This window comes from Setaria viridis, chromosome 5, assembly GCF_005286985.2.
Source record: "Setaria viridis chromosome 5, Setaria_viridis_v4.0, whole genome shotgun sequence".
Taxonomy (NCBI): Eukaryota; Viridiplantae; Streptophyta; class Magnoliopsida; order Poales; family Poaceae; genus Setaria; species Setaria viridis.
The window spans coordinates 42,934,677-42,949,637 of NC_048267.2; the positions used below are offsets into that span (position 1 = coordinate 42,934,677).

Genomic DNA, 14,961 nt, shown 5'->3' on the forward strand with positions numbered 1-14,961 from the left:
TGTTCTTTTCTACTGTATTTCAGCGTGTTCTTTTCTACCGTATCCGTATGTCAGCGTGCCCTGTTGTGGAGGATAGTGATGAGCAAGGACAAGTCCTTTTTTTATGGCGTGTTCAGCACCACGGCGTGTCGTTATGGAACCTTGAGTATGAAAAGGCGGCTAGCCCCATGTAACATGGATCTTTTTTTTTATATAGAACCAATGAATCCAGAACCACGTAGCTCTGAGATCACCTATGGCGTAGGATTTTTTGCCCTCTTTGGGGCCTAAACCCGGTGAAATCTTTGACGTGCTTTCGATCTAGTTTAAGAAGCTTTCACCCTCTTTTTTTGATAAAGAAGCTTTCACCCTTTGATTCCTCTACCGAACACTAAACCTGCCAGGTAGAACTCGCCGACACCCACCATTGTCATTCACCAATCCCACATAAAACATACAAGGGCTTTATAAACTATTGGCATTTTACAAGCAGCGATCTAGGCCCGATTCTTATAATTATGTTTTTAACAATCCACAAGCTAAAGACCAATTTTGATAATCTCTATCTGATGTAGACGAGAGGCCTAAAAAAATAAAATATTCCCTCCGCCCTAAATTATTATTCGTTTTAGTTTTTTGGGTACATACCTTTTTGATATGCACCTAGATATATACTAGGTCTAGATCCATAGCAAAAGTTATACATTTAGAAAAACCAAAACAAATAGTAATTTGAGACCAATGAGGTATTACACCACTAAAATTCTTATTGAAAAAAAGGCTAGAGCTAGCTGCGTGCAGTGGATAAGAATTACACCATAGATTCTTGTGGAATCTCAGTGCCTTGAGGAATCCTCCTATATACAAGCCCGTCTGCGGTGATCTCAAATACAAATCACATCATAAATATCATTACTACAACGGCTGCTATCTTTATGCTAATGTGCTCTTCCGCAGTAACATTGCCAATAACCACCACGCTGGCGCAAAGAGAGGCACAACCCTAAAATTGAGAAGAGATGTCCAAGTCAGCGCAAAAATTATTGCAACATGTAAACAAGCTAGGCATCCATAGTGGAATGAACCGCTAACCTCCTCCTGACGGTCACAAACAAGCTGTACACCTATACGTGTAGTATGCATACAACTATAGACGAGGTATGTAGTGGATTGTAACATGTAGACCAGACATGTTTCTATAACTTTATACATGATAAGTGACTCAAGCATACACAATGACAATGTTGATTTTTATTTTATTTTTTTGTTTGAAATACATGGTAATCAATACGTATGAGGAGGGATCAATATGACAATTTATGTAGAAGCTGGGAGAAGCAACAATGGCAGCCATAAGAATCACTGGTAGTTCCTTACCCGGATGAACCACCGGTAGGCTGGCTTAACGGTTAACATGGTAGGTACTAGCTCTTGATAGCCGCCCTCGTAGCGGTCGCTAGATGAGCTCCGCCTGGTGGTCGTCGCGTTGAGGAGTTCTAGCACAATCATCGACATGGCGCACTGCTTGCACGCGGGATTCGTGTGGAAAACCTCACGGTCACGGCGGCGGGTGAGTGGCGGCGGAGCCGCTGGTGCTCACCGGCCGGCGCGATATGGACGACGACGGATGGATGAACTCGATCGATCAGGGTCTAACACGGCGTGGGGCCCGGCCCTTTGGCCTTGGCCTTTATTTCTATGCTCGCGGGGACACGGTTCGGCTTGCACCCGATCGATCTCGCGTGCACGAGTGCGACAAGGAAACAAGCTAGGATGCGAGTTCGATCGAATTCCGGCTCAGTTTGCTGTCTTGCCGTACGAGATTGCGGAGGTACGGCCGCCACTACGCCAGAAACGGGATTGCCGTACGAGCGCGCGCGCGTGTGCTGTGTGCCTTCGGCTTCCACGAGACAACGAGGCGCTGCAAAGTTAACCCGGAGGCTTGGCCTCACGGACTCACGGTTTGGCCAGCCAGCCAGCGAGGCGCACGTACGAGTCGTAATCTGGCAAGTCGCTTACCCGGAGGGCCCACCGGAAGGCCGGCTTAATGGTTGTCATCGTACTCACGCGGCAGTCGTGTGGAACAGTGGAAGCTTCTAGACGGCGGTGGGTGGCGGCTGTCGGCGGAACCGTACCGCTGGTGTGGTGCTCTGCTCACCGTCGCGATACCAGGCGAGGGATGGACGAACTCGATCGAGCGCTTGGGACCGGCGGTTACGGTCGCGGCGTGGGCCCCTTGTTTTATATAGGTCGGCTTTTGGTTGAATACTACATGGGCTTGGGCCACGCATCGCTCTTGGGCCTTGGCTGGCTTCAACTCCCAGCCCGGTTTCTTTTTTGGCTCCAAATCGACAACAGCTCTCTTCCCGGCCGTTTGAACTCTACAGCGCGAGCGAGATTGCACGAGACCTGCAAATAGCTGCCTGGACTCACGGTTTGGGCAGGCAGGCAGGCAGGCAGGCGGGACAGGTCGCGATCCAGCGACTGACGAAAAAGCGCTCAGCGCGAAGCCCAGACCCCGCGCGAGGCAGCGAACACGCCACCCGGCAGACGCGGCGGCCTACCATTGGCTACGGAGGTGAATTACAAAGCCGCGATTGGCTGATGTGGAATTAAGTACGTGGCCTTTCCTCCCAGCATGGATAGGAAATCGGAACTGATGGTCACCCCGTCCTTCTATTTAGGCCTGTTTTCCACATGACCCTCCTTTTTAATTTTTTTTAATCTTTTTAGTCCCTAAGCTGTCAAACATAGGAACTAAAAGGATAACTAAATGGTTCAGTCCTCTAATCCCTTGCGGATAACTGGAGCTGTTTGATACTAGGGGCTAAACTTTAGCCCTATCACATCAGATGTTCGGAGGCTAATTAGGAGGATTAAATATGAGCTAATTATAAAACTAATTGCAGAGACGAATCTATTAAGCCTAATTAATTCATCATTAGCAAATGGTTACTGTAGCACCACATTGTCAAATCATGGACTAATTAGGCTTAATAGATTCGTATCGTGAATTAGCCTCCATCTGTGTAATTAGTTTTGTAATTAGACTATATTTAATACTTATAATTAGTATCCAAACATCCGATGTGACAGGGACTATTTAGCCCCTGTGAGGCAAACAGGCCAAGTGGACTCAAGGTCCAAGAGGACACCCTTGCCCCTCGTTATTGCCTAGTTTTCCACCCGTCCTGAACCATCCTAAACCCACCGCCCCGTTCCTCCCCACCAGTGCCCTCACTCCTCCACATGGCAACGTTCGCTAGGTACATCTACCTCCCCGATGACCATGACAACCTATTGGGCCTCGTGCGCGTGCTCGGCGCCAGCTCGGCGGTGGCGCTCCGGCATGAGTCTGCCATGCGGGAGGAGGGGGGTCCATGATGGGGAGCTCAGGATCCAAAGTTTGAGATTTTGCTCAGGGTGGAGGCAGCGGCGCTCCTGTAGGAACTCGGACTCGACCTGTTGTTCATCGTCTTCGACAAGTCCTTCACCGAGATGTTGTGCCCGCCAACGCCGCCCATGGTTATGACCTCCATGCTCCACCAGTGCTTCCTCAACGTCGACGAGGAAGGAACCGTGGCCGCTGCAACCACGGAACTGACCACCCCTTCCTCTTCTTCCTCATAGAGGATGTCAATGGTGTGGTAGTATTTGCTGACCAAGTTACCAACCCTTTGCTCCATTAGCTTCTTTGCTTCCCCGGCTACCACGACTACTTCAGACAGAGTGTGATGCAGATTTTGTACATTGATTAGGGGTAGGGATGAAGTTTAGTAGGACCAAAGACCAAACAGCCGTAGACGCGCTTGGCGGGCAATCCCCCTCCGCGGGCCCCACCCAGGTAGGGACGTCCGAGGCCGCGACGTTGACTTTGACGAGTCGCGGCCGGCCCACCTGCCGGTCACCGTCCGATCGGAGTGACGACTGGATAGGCTGGCAGGCTGCTACCACTGCTCCGCTCCACTTCCGAAGTACCTACGGTTCTCCACTAAATCACCAAAGTGCCACCCAGTAATTCGCTGGACCAGGCGCAGGGTGCCATTACCGTGAATAAGACCAACATCCAGGGGTACTTCGACCCCCGCGTGCACTACAAATATTCCCCTCCGGTCCAACAAGCTCAGCCCGCTTGCAGCAGCAGCAGCAGCAGCGAAGCTCCCCTCCCCGCTTCGTCTCCGGCGATGGGTCGTCCTCGCCGCGGCGGCGGCGGCCTGAGCGGCCGCCTCCTCGTCCTCTCGTCGCTGCTGCTCCTAGCGTCCGGCGAGGTCTTCTTCGAGGAGCGATTCGAAGGTATTGCGTACACACGCCTCCTTGCTGTCTGCTCCGCTCCTCAAACAGCTTCCCGATTGGTAGTCCTAGCTTGCCCCGTGCTGTCTACGGATAGATGCTTCTATTTCTGTCTTTTGGTTCGAGTTGCCGAATTGGTAGTGGCAGCCTACTGAATTGGGATGACTGCTGAAATGCTCTGAGTGCAGACGGACGATTGATGGGCGTGCGCTACTTTTCGTTGTCACCCCCTTTGCTTTGCGAGTATTATCGTAGTGCCCCTATGGTTGCGGGTATATGCTTCCGTTTTTGCTAAGGGCTAAGGCCGTCAAGGTTTTGTGTTTTGACCGTTTGGAGATGAGCTCAACTGATGTGCTCAAGTTTTCCAATTGAAATTATTAGCTTATGCTGAGCCTGAGTCTGTTCCATGGAGTGAACAAAACGGATGATATGATGCACTTGATGCAATCTAATGGGATCCTTGTTATTCTAATTCAGGGCGTTTTACTGTGTTAGTAACTTAGTACTAAATTGTTCTGTTCCGGTTCGAATGTTCAGATGGCTGGGAGTCGCGGTGGGTGGAATCTGATTGGAAAAGGAGTGAAGGGAAGGCTGGAAGGTTCAAGCACACGGCGGGAAGATACTCTGGAGATCCTGATGACAAAGGTTTACTTTTCGAACCTGCCACGCTTCTGTTTCAATTGGCTCTATATGTTGAGCATTTTATCATAAAACATGCAATGCTTGCTCAGCGGCTTAGTTCCAGGAAGTCTATTGATCCATGCGCTTTATTTTTGTGGATACCATACCAGGAATACAAACAACAATGGATGCTAGGCATTTTGCTATTTCAGCCAAGTTCCCAAAATTCAGTAACAAGAACCGGACACTGGTGGTTCAGTACTCCATTAAGTTTGAGCAGGATATCGAGTGTGGTGGTGGATATATTAAGCTTATGTCTGGTTATGTCAACCAGAAAAAATTTAGTGGGGATACTCCATACAGGTAAACTTCTTACCGGCATTTGCTCCTTTAAATTCCCACTTTTTCAAAGATGCACTGTTTCCTTGCTGTACATGTCATTAGCATGTTCTAATTGTTGGTGTGGATGAATGTCACTCTACCTCACATAATCTGGCTGTGTTCTAGAAGTTGATATAGGCTTCACAGTTTGCAAATGAATAATCCTGTCATTGTTTCTGAATGTAGTATCTGAATATGGATTGCAGCCTCTATTGTTATTCAATTATTGTTGTTGTCAGCTGCTGAAGTGGTGCCTGCTAACTTCCATAACTTTCTCTTGTGCAGCTTGATGTTTGGACCAGATATATGTGGTACTCAAACAAAGAAGCTCCATCTTATACTTTCTTACCAAGGGCAGAATTACCCCATCAAGAAAGATCTAGAATGTGAGACAGACAAGTTAACCCACGTGTATACTTTCATTCTTAGGCCTGACGCGTCTTATAGCCTACTGGTTGATAACCGTGAAAGAGAATCTGGGAGCATGTACACTGATTGGGACATCCTCCCTCCTCGTAAAATCAAGGATGTTCACGCCAAAAGGGTTGGTTATTAATTTTATAATTAGAGCTATAATTTGCCCAGAATTTACAGCATTATAAACTGATATTGCCCAACGCATACATCTTCACTACAGCCTAAGGATTGGGATGACAGAGAGTATATTGAAGATCCTGATGAGGTTAAGCCAGAGGTTTGTGATTCCACAATTCTTTTCTGAATATGCATTGTCGCACATGTTGTGTAACGTTTCATTGGTGTTGGCCAGGGCTATGATTCTATCCCGAAACAGATTCCTGATCCAAAGGACAAAAAGGTACGCAAGTTCTAAGATTAGTCAAACTTAAAATGTGATCCATGGAGTCACATATGCAAGGAACACCCATGCAAAGGATTTATTATAAATAGACACAACAGAATATGGCAAATATGTGACTTTTTTCCTTCTAAACCAGCCTGACACATGGGATGATGATGATGATGGCATATGGAAGCCCAGAATGATATCAAATCCAGCATACAAGGGACCATGGAAACGCAAGGTCTGTTATCTTGATTGGCAATCAGTCCTTGGCACATCGTTATAGAGTTCACATTTTCACATGCTCCTGCTTGCAGAGAATTAAGAATCCTAACTACAAGGGTAAATGGAAAACCCCATGGATTGATAATCCAGGTAAGCAAATAAAGATATTGGTTCTATTAGTGTGCGTGGTTAAGTATTTAATACTACCATTTACATTCAAGATATATCCAATATTCCATTCAGCACCTGATTTTGAATTATACCCCACTCTAAGCTTTAAAGATGAAGTTTGACGCTATCAGCTGTATTAATTTGCAGAGTTTGAGGATGATCCAGATCTTTATGTGCTGAAACCTTTGAACTATTTTGGAATTGAAGTTTGGCAGGTAACATATATAGTTTTTATTTTTTTAAATGTCTGTTTTGTTAACATTTTAGCTTCCTGCTGCATTATGATTTCTGGAGCGATGTAAGCATGAAGTAGACTTATATCTCAAACATATGCAGGTAAAAGCTGGTTCAGTTTTCGACAACATTCTGATTTGTGATGACCCTGATTATGCAAGAAAAGTTGTTGAAGAAACTGTGGGTGCGAATAGGGAGGTAACTGCAGATAAAACTTTGCCAAATTGGTCCCTTCTATCTCCTGGGAACGCTATCTTAGTTTTCTGTATTTTTGTAGGCTGAAAAGGAAGCTTTTGAAGAAGCTGAAAAGGAGAGGAAAGCTAGAGAAGATAGGGTTAGTATGAAGCGCTGTGATTAATGAATGATCTATCTTCAGTTGGACTTAGTTACTTCTATGTCGATCAGCATTTAATGTCCTCGAATCAAAAGGATAATTAAAATCTGTTAAAGAGGCTAAATTATCTGCTAAACTGTTGCACAGGATGCTCAAAAAGGAAAGGATGAAGGAAACCGGCGCCGAAGGAGGAGAGTATGTTTTCTTCATCTTGTCACATAGCTCATGTAGCTTTTTTGTCTTTTACATGAAGATCCGAACTATAAAAAGGGTTCAACTCTGGTTTCTTTTTCGAATTATCACCATACCATCAATGCTTCATGGGGGCACATTACAGAAACAAATCATAAATAGATTAACATAGAAATATGTTCTTTTGGAATGCTGTGTTTATGTGTTTTGCATTTGCACTGCTAGCTAGACTGCTAGAGGGTTGCATTTATTTGTGACTTGTGCTGTGCTTATGTGCTAGAGGCGCATGTCATTGCCTAAAATATGATGCAGTCGCACGTTCCAAATACATACATACATACATGGTGCACTAACTCTCTTCCTTACTTTTACAGCGTCCCAGGGAATGGGATGACTACCATGTAAGTCAAAATGCATCTTTTCTTTAACGGAAAAAATGCACTTGTAATACTTATTATGAACTTCCTAACTGGATTATGACAAGTAGCTTACATACTATGCTGGTTTCATGTTCAGGATGAGCTGTGAAGACCCCAACATGATACATTCTTCAAAGCATAATCTCAAGCCACAATGGACACGGCATGATAGTTTTCACCAATAATTGATTCGACAGGCCAAAACTACCTGAAGTGTTCCTTGCTATGCGCCAAAGAATATTAAATTCCAGGATTGAGATGAAATGGACAAGGCCGAAGATCATTCCTGTGTTTCTGCGCAACAGAAGGACATTCCAGCGAAAACTTGACTTTGGCACTGAAATAGTGGGGTGAGACTCTGTTGTGCATGTAATTTACACGGCACTGGCAATTTGCTAGCTTTGTAATCTCAAAACATTGCCTTTGCCAATATGAATAATGTAAGTTGACCATACAAAATTACGATGATCCCAAATTTACTGCATTATCAAGTCCTTTGTCATCTCAAAACATTGTCTTTGCCAATATGAATAATGTAAGTACAGTAAGTTGACCATTCGAAATTATGATGATCCCAGATTTTACTGCCTACCAAGTCAGTCGCACAAAGTGCTGTTGCTGAGGAACACTTGACATTCACATAATTTTATGTTCAAAAAGTTACTGATACCCTTGGATTATCAGCACCGATGCATAAATGTGCAGGTAGGTTTCAGGCTTTCAGGTCAGATCATGGAAGAAAGGCCTGAAGCCCTGAGCCTACAAGCAGCTCTCAGAGTTTTCTCTTATGCAGTACATTCTTGTTACATCACCCCGCCGATGAGTAACTGGTTAAGCTTCCTATAGTAAGGCCTATTTATGTTTAGAACTAATTGATTGATGCTGCGGAACAGCATCAGATTTCCAAAATACAGTGAGACAGCAGTGTAAAGGAAACATGCAATTGCACGATGTCCCGCAAAACAATGCTGTCCTGTAAAGAAAATTTCTCCAATGGTTCCGTGGAACAGATGGAATGAATACTTATATCAGTGCTTCATGCAAGCTACAGTGCCTATAAACAACACGATAAGAACAGCACTGAAGAAATTCAGTTGGAAAACCTCACTTCACATGGTAACTAGCAGAAAAGAATTCCTTTCTTTTCAAAATGAAGATGCATCTGAAAGTCCAGATGAAGAATTCCTTTATACCAGCAATGGCCAAAGACACCCGTGACACCAGAATTTCGAAAATGAATACATAGCATGGTGCCAACGTGATAAAATTTTCATAACAAAAACAAGATTTGTCAAACATTTCTGCACATATCATACAATGTCTGCAACTCTTCTTCCGGGCAGCACATCCATCTGCAGAGTTCTACCATTTCTGGTGGAAACCACACCAACAGAAGGCAGTGAGGGGTCTGTCACTGGTTCGATCTCAATAAAACTCAACTCCATAGATCCTGTACGCTTCAAGCTCAACACAAATACAAGCACAATCCAGCCGAGCATGGTGATCGCCCAGTAGTTGTTCATCCCATGAATAAGACCCCAGGCAATTGAGTACCCGACAATGATCCCCGACAAGTGGCCAATGAAGCTAGCCTGCGGTACGATGATCGATGTGAATATCAGCGACTCGAATGGCGCAAAGCTGATAGGCAGTGACAGAACCCCGAAAATGTTCAGCTTGGAGGACGGCTGCTTGGCAGCCAGAATTGTCATCCATCCAAACACAACGCAGGAGTACCCAACAGCAGTGACCCTCCTGAAGTACTCCACCTTGAACCTCTGAATCATCATGTGGTAGAAGCCGAGGACGAGCAGCCCGGACAGCACGACGAGCACGAGCGTGTAATGCAGGTAATACTCGACGCCGAGCCCGATCTGGCCCAGCTGCTCGACGACGCCGAGGCTCCACAGCGCGCTCATGTTGAACACCAGGTGCACCACGCTGATGTGCGAGAAGGCGGAGGTGATGACCCGCCAGTACTGCCCGCCGTCGACGGCGGCCTCGTAGCTCAGCCCGACGTCCCCGTACCCGATGCCCCGCTTCTGGATGAACCACCAGATCAGGGAGCAGATGCCGATGACGCTGCTGCTCGCCGGCTTCTCCAATATCTCGTAGATCAGCGGCTTCCCCATTTTTCTTGCAGCAGAAAGCTTCCTGAGATTTCGGCCCTAGGACCCTGGCTCGGGGATTGGGAGCAAATGATCCAGCGATTCGCGAGGCGCGTGGGGATTGGGGGGACACTCACTGATCGCGAGGGGATAGGGGGCTCGATTTGGTGTGCACGAATTGGTGGCGGGAGGTGGGGTTGGATGATTTGAATTGTGAAATTTGATGGGTTCTGCGATGGATCAGTGGCTCTCGCCTTGGAATTTTGGAGGGGATTCGAGCAGCTTCTCGGCGATGCCCTAGACTGTTCGAGCTGGGAATCCCTTTGGGTTCTGTTGCTTTGCTTCGGGAGAGAGGGTGGGAGGAGGAGGATGTACGTTTTCCAATTAGTCCAGGACTAAGCTGCAAAACGATCATTCCCCTTGAGTTGTGACTTCAGCTTGTGAGATGTGGCTAATCTTGCATTTGCCGTAAGCACCCTAGATTTCCCTTGATTTCTTTTGTTGCAACTTGCCGCATCCACTTGTGTTTCCGCTATTGGGCCGGACCGGACCGTCTTTCTGGGCCCGTTGGATAATAAACAGATAACAGTACTCAATCGTGTTTTTTTTTTGTGTGTGTGCAAGTTGATGTTTGAGTGCTTCTTTCATGCTAAATTTGCCTTCTTTTGTAGCTTTAGGTTTAAGTTTTTTTTCTTTTGAAAAATTGTTCAGTCGTACTTAGGGGTGTTTGGATCACCAGGCTAAACTTTAATCCCTCTTACATTGAAATTTAGATACTAATTAGGAGTATTAAATATAGACTATTTACAAAACCTATTGCACAGATGTTAAACGGCAAGACGAATCTATTAAACCTAATTAGTCCATGATTTGACAATGTGCTACTACCGTAACCATTTGCTAATAGATTCGTCTCGCCGTTTAGACTCCATCTCCATCTATGTAATTAATTTTATAATTAATTCATATTTAATCATCTTAATTAGTCTTCGAATATTCGATATGATATTAAGATACAAACACCGTGGATCGTCCACCGGAAGCACACGACTACACGAGTGTGAAAACTTTGATGACCCATGTAATCTCTTTCTTCTCCCCCAATCCAACCCCTACTCCACCTCCACCTCGGGTCCAAAAACAAAAGAAAAAGGGTAACAGAAACAGAGAACCGAGCAGGAAGAAGAAGGCCCGCCGCTCGCCGCTCTCGCATCGTCCCCGAGCTCAGATCAGGTGAGCGCGCGGCCGGAACCCTACCGTGTTCCCTCCCCTGCAGTCTATTCACATCGCAAATCGGGCTTGGAGGAGACTGGGTTTGGGAAGAGCCCGGCCTCCCTCCGTCTTCTGCCGTAGGCGGACGGAAGGCGACACGGCCGTACGCCCGAAAAGCTCGCTCCCTCCGGCGCTCCTTGGCCCGTCGCCATCGTCGCGTCCGCAAGCGGCGGCGGCGGCGGGTTCCCGAGCCACAGCACCAAGCACGCTCCCCTTCCCCCTCTCCCTCCACCCGTATTGCTGTCTTCCTCCACCAGATCCGGTCTTGGTGGTGGTTCCTGTTGGGCTTCGGCTTGGCGCGACGGGGTGGTGCTGCCGGCCATCTCCCCCGCTCTTTCTCCTTTCTGCTTGCTGCCGCCCACGTCCGCCTCCTCCCCGTCCATGCCGTCCGCTCCCCTGTTCCCGATCTATTCCGGTGTCGCTTTCGACTCGGCTGTGCCATGGTCGTTGGGGAGGGCTCGGGTGCTATTCTGGTGGTTGCGGTGGGCTGCGCGTGGCCGGCCTGGGGCCGGTGGATATGCTAGGGGTTTAGGGCTAATTGATTGGTGACTTGTGCCAATTCGCCGTGATTTTGATCTGTTGTGGTGCTTTTGTGGTGCAGGATGACGGGCTCCATGGATCTCCCAGCGAAGGGCGGGTTCAGCTACGAACTGTGCCGGAGGAACGACTTTCTGGAGAAGAAGGGGCTCAAGATCCCCGGCTTCCTGAAGACCGGGACCACCATCGTCGGCCTCGTCTTTCAGGTGCAGCTCACATTCACTTGTTAACTTTTCATTATTCTGGAATTAGTATTGTGTCTTTTGCTGGTTCGAGTTACCCACGTTTGTGAATTTGATAGGCATGAACCTAGTACTGTCGTTCTAATGTTAGTAGGTTTGGAAACTTATTTTTGGAGCGCTGATCAGCGCAGTTGATCTTTGGAAAATCTGTCTGACATTTTAAGTTAACCTTCTTATGCACATACCCATATTGCGGTACATGTTAATGATACGACTTGGGAAAATGCTCAGTGCAAACCACCAGCCTAGTGGAACTCTGAAAAAACCCCTCTCTTTTGTAATGTTTGTTTCTTAGCCTTTTAGTCGTATTAGCTCAGGGGGGGAAGGTATACATACACAAAAAAAATACTAATACTGATGCTGAAATACTATGCAAATGATGCTCTGGGGAATCTTGATTTGAGGTAACTTGTGATTGAATAAATCTAATGATGGTAGTTTTACCTTAACACTTTTGTAGCAAATTTTTAGTATCTGTACCTGTTGCTCTTAGTGCAGTGCTAATGGATGAAAGATACCGCATTCCTGTGACCTGTTTGAACAGGCATTGTTTCATATTGCTGTATTGAGGTTAACGTTGTACTAAACTATATTTTGATATCTAGGATGGGGTTGTTCTTGGGGCAGACACAAGGGCAACTGAGGGGCCTATAGTTGCTGATAAGAATTGTGAGAAAATCCACTTTATGGCGCCAAACATATATTGCTGTGGAGCAGGAACTGCTGCTGACACAGAGGCTGTTACAGGTAAATGACTAAAAGAATGTCATTCTGGCCTTTCCAACTCCCATTTCTTCCCTTGAATTCCTTCTTACGTTTTGCTTCTTTTACTTCAGATATGGTGAGCTCCCAGCTACAGCTTCACCGATATGCAACTGGTCGTGAATCAAGAGTCGTGACAGCTCTTACACTGCTGAAGTCGCACCTTTTCAAGTGAGCTCCTATCGGACAGGCATAATTACAACTTCCTGTCATTCTGTGACACCTGACCTACTTATGCAATTATGTTTAGGTATCAAGGCCATGTCAGTGCTGCTCTTGTTCTTGGTGGAGTGGATTGTACTGGACCACACCTACACACTGTGAGTAACTTGTAACTGGTTGTTGCTTGTTGTAATTAAAAGTTAGGGTAGTTAAATTACCTTTGGAAAGTGCAGGTTTATCCGCATGGCTCCACAGATACTCTTCCTTTTGCCACGATGGGTTCTGGATCGCTTGCTGCAATGTCGGTGTTTGAATCGAAGTACAAAGAAGGGCTTACGGTAAGTGAACCGGTGCAACAGTTCCTTGATTTGATTATGTTGGCAATATAGTTTGTCTTCTGTGGTGACTGAAGTTGCATTTGATGGTGTTTGTTTTAATTTACAAATGTATGTTCATATTGTATAATGCCTTAATTCCTTTTTATCTTCTAGAGGGAGGAGGGAATACAACTTGTGACCGATGCAATCCGTGGTGGTATCTTCAACGACTTGGGTAGTGGAAGCAACGTGGATGTCTGTGTGATAACCAAGGTATGTATTCCATTTTCTGTGTCATGACTGAAATTGACAAAACACTGCAAACTTTGAAAATACATCAAAGCATAATGTATTGTTACTTATTAGAGAATGAACTTTTAAACTATCTGTGTGGCATTGTATTTGTCAACTTTGATACAATACTCCCTCAGTTTGAAACTAGGTGTCATTCTAGCACTGTCCCAAGTCAAACATTTCTATATTTTACCATTAATTCCTAGAAATTCGTATAGTTTAACAACATGCACATTTTATATTATGAGAATATTTCTCATGGTGAATCAAAAAGGATAAATCTTATGATGTTGCGGAAATGCGTATGTTGCGTTGGATTTGTGGTCATATGAGGAGGGATCGAGTCCGGAATGAGGATATACGTGATAGGTTAGGGGTAGCACCAATTGAAGAAAAGCTTATCCATCACCGGCTGAGATGGTTTGGACATGTCCAACGAAGGCCTCCAGAGGCACTGGTGCGTAGTGGAACCCTAAGGCATGACAGTAATGTGAAGAGAGGTAGAGGAAGATCAAAATTGACATGGGAAGAGGCAATAAAAGGAGATTTGAAGGGATGGAATATACCCAAAAATTTAGCCCCGGATAGGAGTGCTTGGAAAACAGCTATTTATGTGCCCGAACCCTGATTTGTGGCTCTTGTTAGGTTTCAACTCTAGCCTACCCCAACTTGCTTGGGACTGAAAGGCTACGTTGTTGTTGTTGTTGTTGTTGTTGTTGTTGTTATGATGTTAAACTATATGAATTTGTAGAAAATTATGGTCAAAGATAGAAATGCTTAACAAAAGTAGAATGACAACTAATTTGAAACAGAGGGAGTATATTGCTTGCACATAGTTCGATTACTTCTGGCCTTCAATTTCCAATGATGCTCATTTGAGTAAACTATAATACTGTATTTTGCATGCTACCATTTGGCATAGATGCCTTGTGAGCAAATCGAAGAACATGAAATATGTTCTTAGAAATGCTTCAAAGGCTAACCAAACCCTTTTGACTTCACCAGGGGAAGACAGAATACTTGAGAAACCACGAGTTGCCGAATCCAAGAACATATGTTAGCTCGAAGGGATACAGCTTCACCAAGGGGCAGACTGGTGAGTTCCTTGCTAATGGTACAGAATATATGACATATTGAACAGTAGAAAGTCATGCATGATTATGTTCTTGCTTGCAGAGGTACTGTCGACAAAGATAACACAGCTGAAGCAGAAGGTTGAGGTTGCTGAGGGTGGCGATGCAATGGAGGAGTGATCATACATTCTTACATTCGGACAACAGTCATATTCAGAGTGGTCATATTCAGAATTTACGTAATTTTTCTTAGTGGGGCTGCTAGAACAAGAAAAAATGGATGTCTTTGTTGTACTTTCTGGACTGAATCCAGACTTTTTAAAGGGCATGTTTGGGTTGGAGCTGATCAGAGCTGCTTGTACCAGTCTGAATTTGGACGTCTGGGGCTGGATCTGCTGCCTGTCCCACGGTTCTAAGCAAACAAGCCCTTTTATGGTTAAGTGTTTCTGATGTTGACATATTTTCAAGTGATTGTTGGTTCCGAATGTGGAATTGTTTAAAACTGTGATGGTGTGGTATTTTCTTGTCAGTTGTTAATTTGTTATT

General features: G+C 45.6%; 3 protein-coding genes across 3 annotated transcripts; 2 read left to right on the forward strand and 1 right to left on the reverse strand.

The window, feature by feature from the left end:
* The first annotated feature begins 4,098 nt into the window (after window positions 1-4,098).
* LOC117855907 (calreticulin-3) lies at window positions 4,099-8,139 on the forward strand. Its single transcript, XM_034738307.2, has 14 exons — window positions 4,099-4,272; window positions 4,807-4,914; window positions 5,061-5,253; window positions 5,557-5,815; window positions 5,909-5,965; window positions 6,041-6,088; window positions 6,228-6,314; window positions 6,391-6,448; window positions 6,617-6,684; window positions 6,806-6,901; window positions 6,981-7,037; window positions 7,185-7,232; window positions 7,604-7,630; window positions 7,746-8,139. The coding sequence occupies exons 1-14, from the start codon at window positions 4,164-4,166 to the stop codon at window positions 7,755-7,757; spliced, it is 1,227 nt and encodes a 408-aa protein (XP_034594198.1). The 5' UTR covers window positions 4,099-4,163; the 3' UTR covers window positions 7,758-8,139.
* Window positions 8,140-8,769: 630 nt separating this feature from the next.
* On the reverse strand, window positions 8,770-10,167 carry LOC117855910 (RHOMBOID-like protein 13). Its single transcript, XM_034738309.2, has one exon. The coding sequence runs from the start codon at window positions 9,778-9,780 to the stop codon at window positions 8,959-8,961; it is 822 nt and encodes a 273-aa protein (XP_034594200.1). The 5' UTR covers window positions 9,781-10,167; the 3' UTR covers window positions 8,770-8,958.
* A 646-nt stretch (window positions 10,168-10,813) lies between these two features.
* On the forward strand, window positions 10,814-14,900 carry LOC117855909 (proteasome subunit beta type-7-A). The gene is made up of 9 exons (XM_034738308.2): window positions 10,814-10,989; window positions 11,630-11,771; window positions 12,413-12,554; window positions 12,644-12,740; window positions 12,820-12,889; window positions 12,965-13,069; window positions 13,223-13,321; window positions 14,348-14,438; window positions 14,519-14,900. The coding sequence occupies exons 1-9, from the start codon at window positions 10,829-10,831 to the stop codon at window positions 14,593-14,595; spliced, it is 984 nt and encodes a 327-aa protein (XP_034594199.1). The 5' UTR covers window positions 10,814-10,828; the 3' UTR covers window positions 14,596-14,900.
* Window positions 14,901-14,961: the final 61 nt, after the last annotated feature.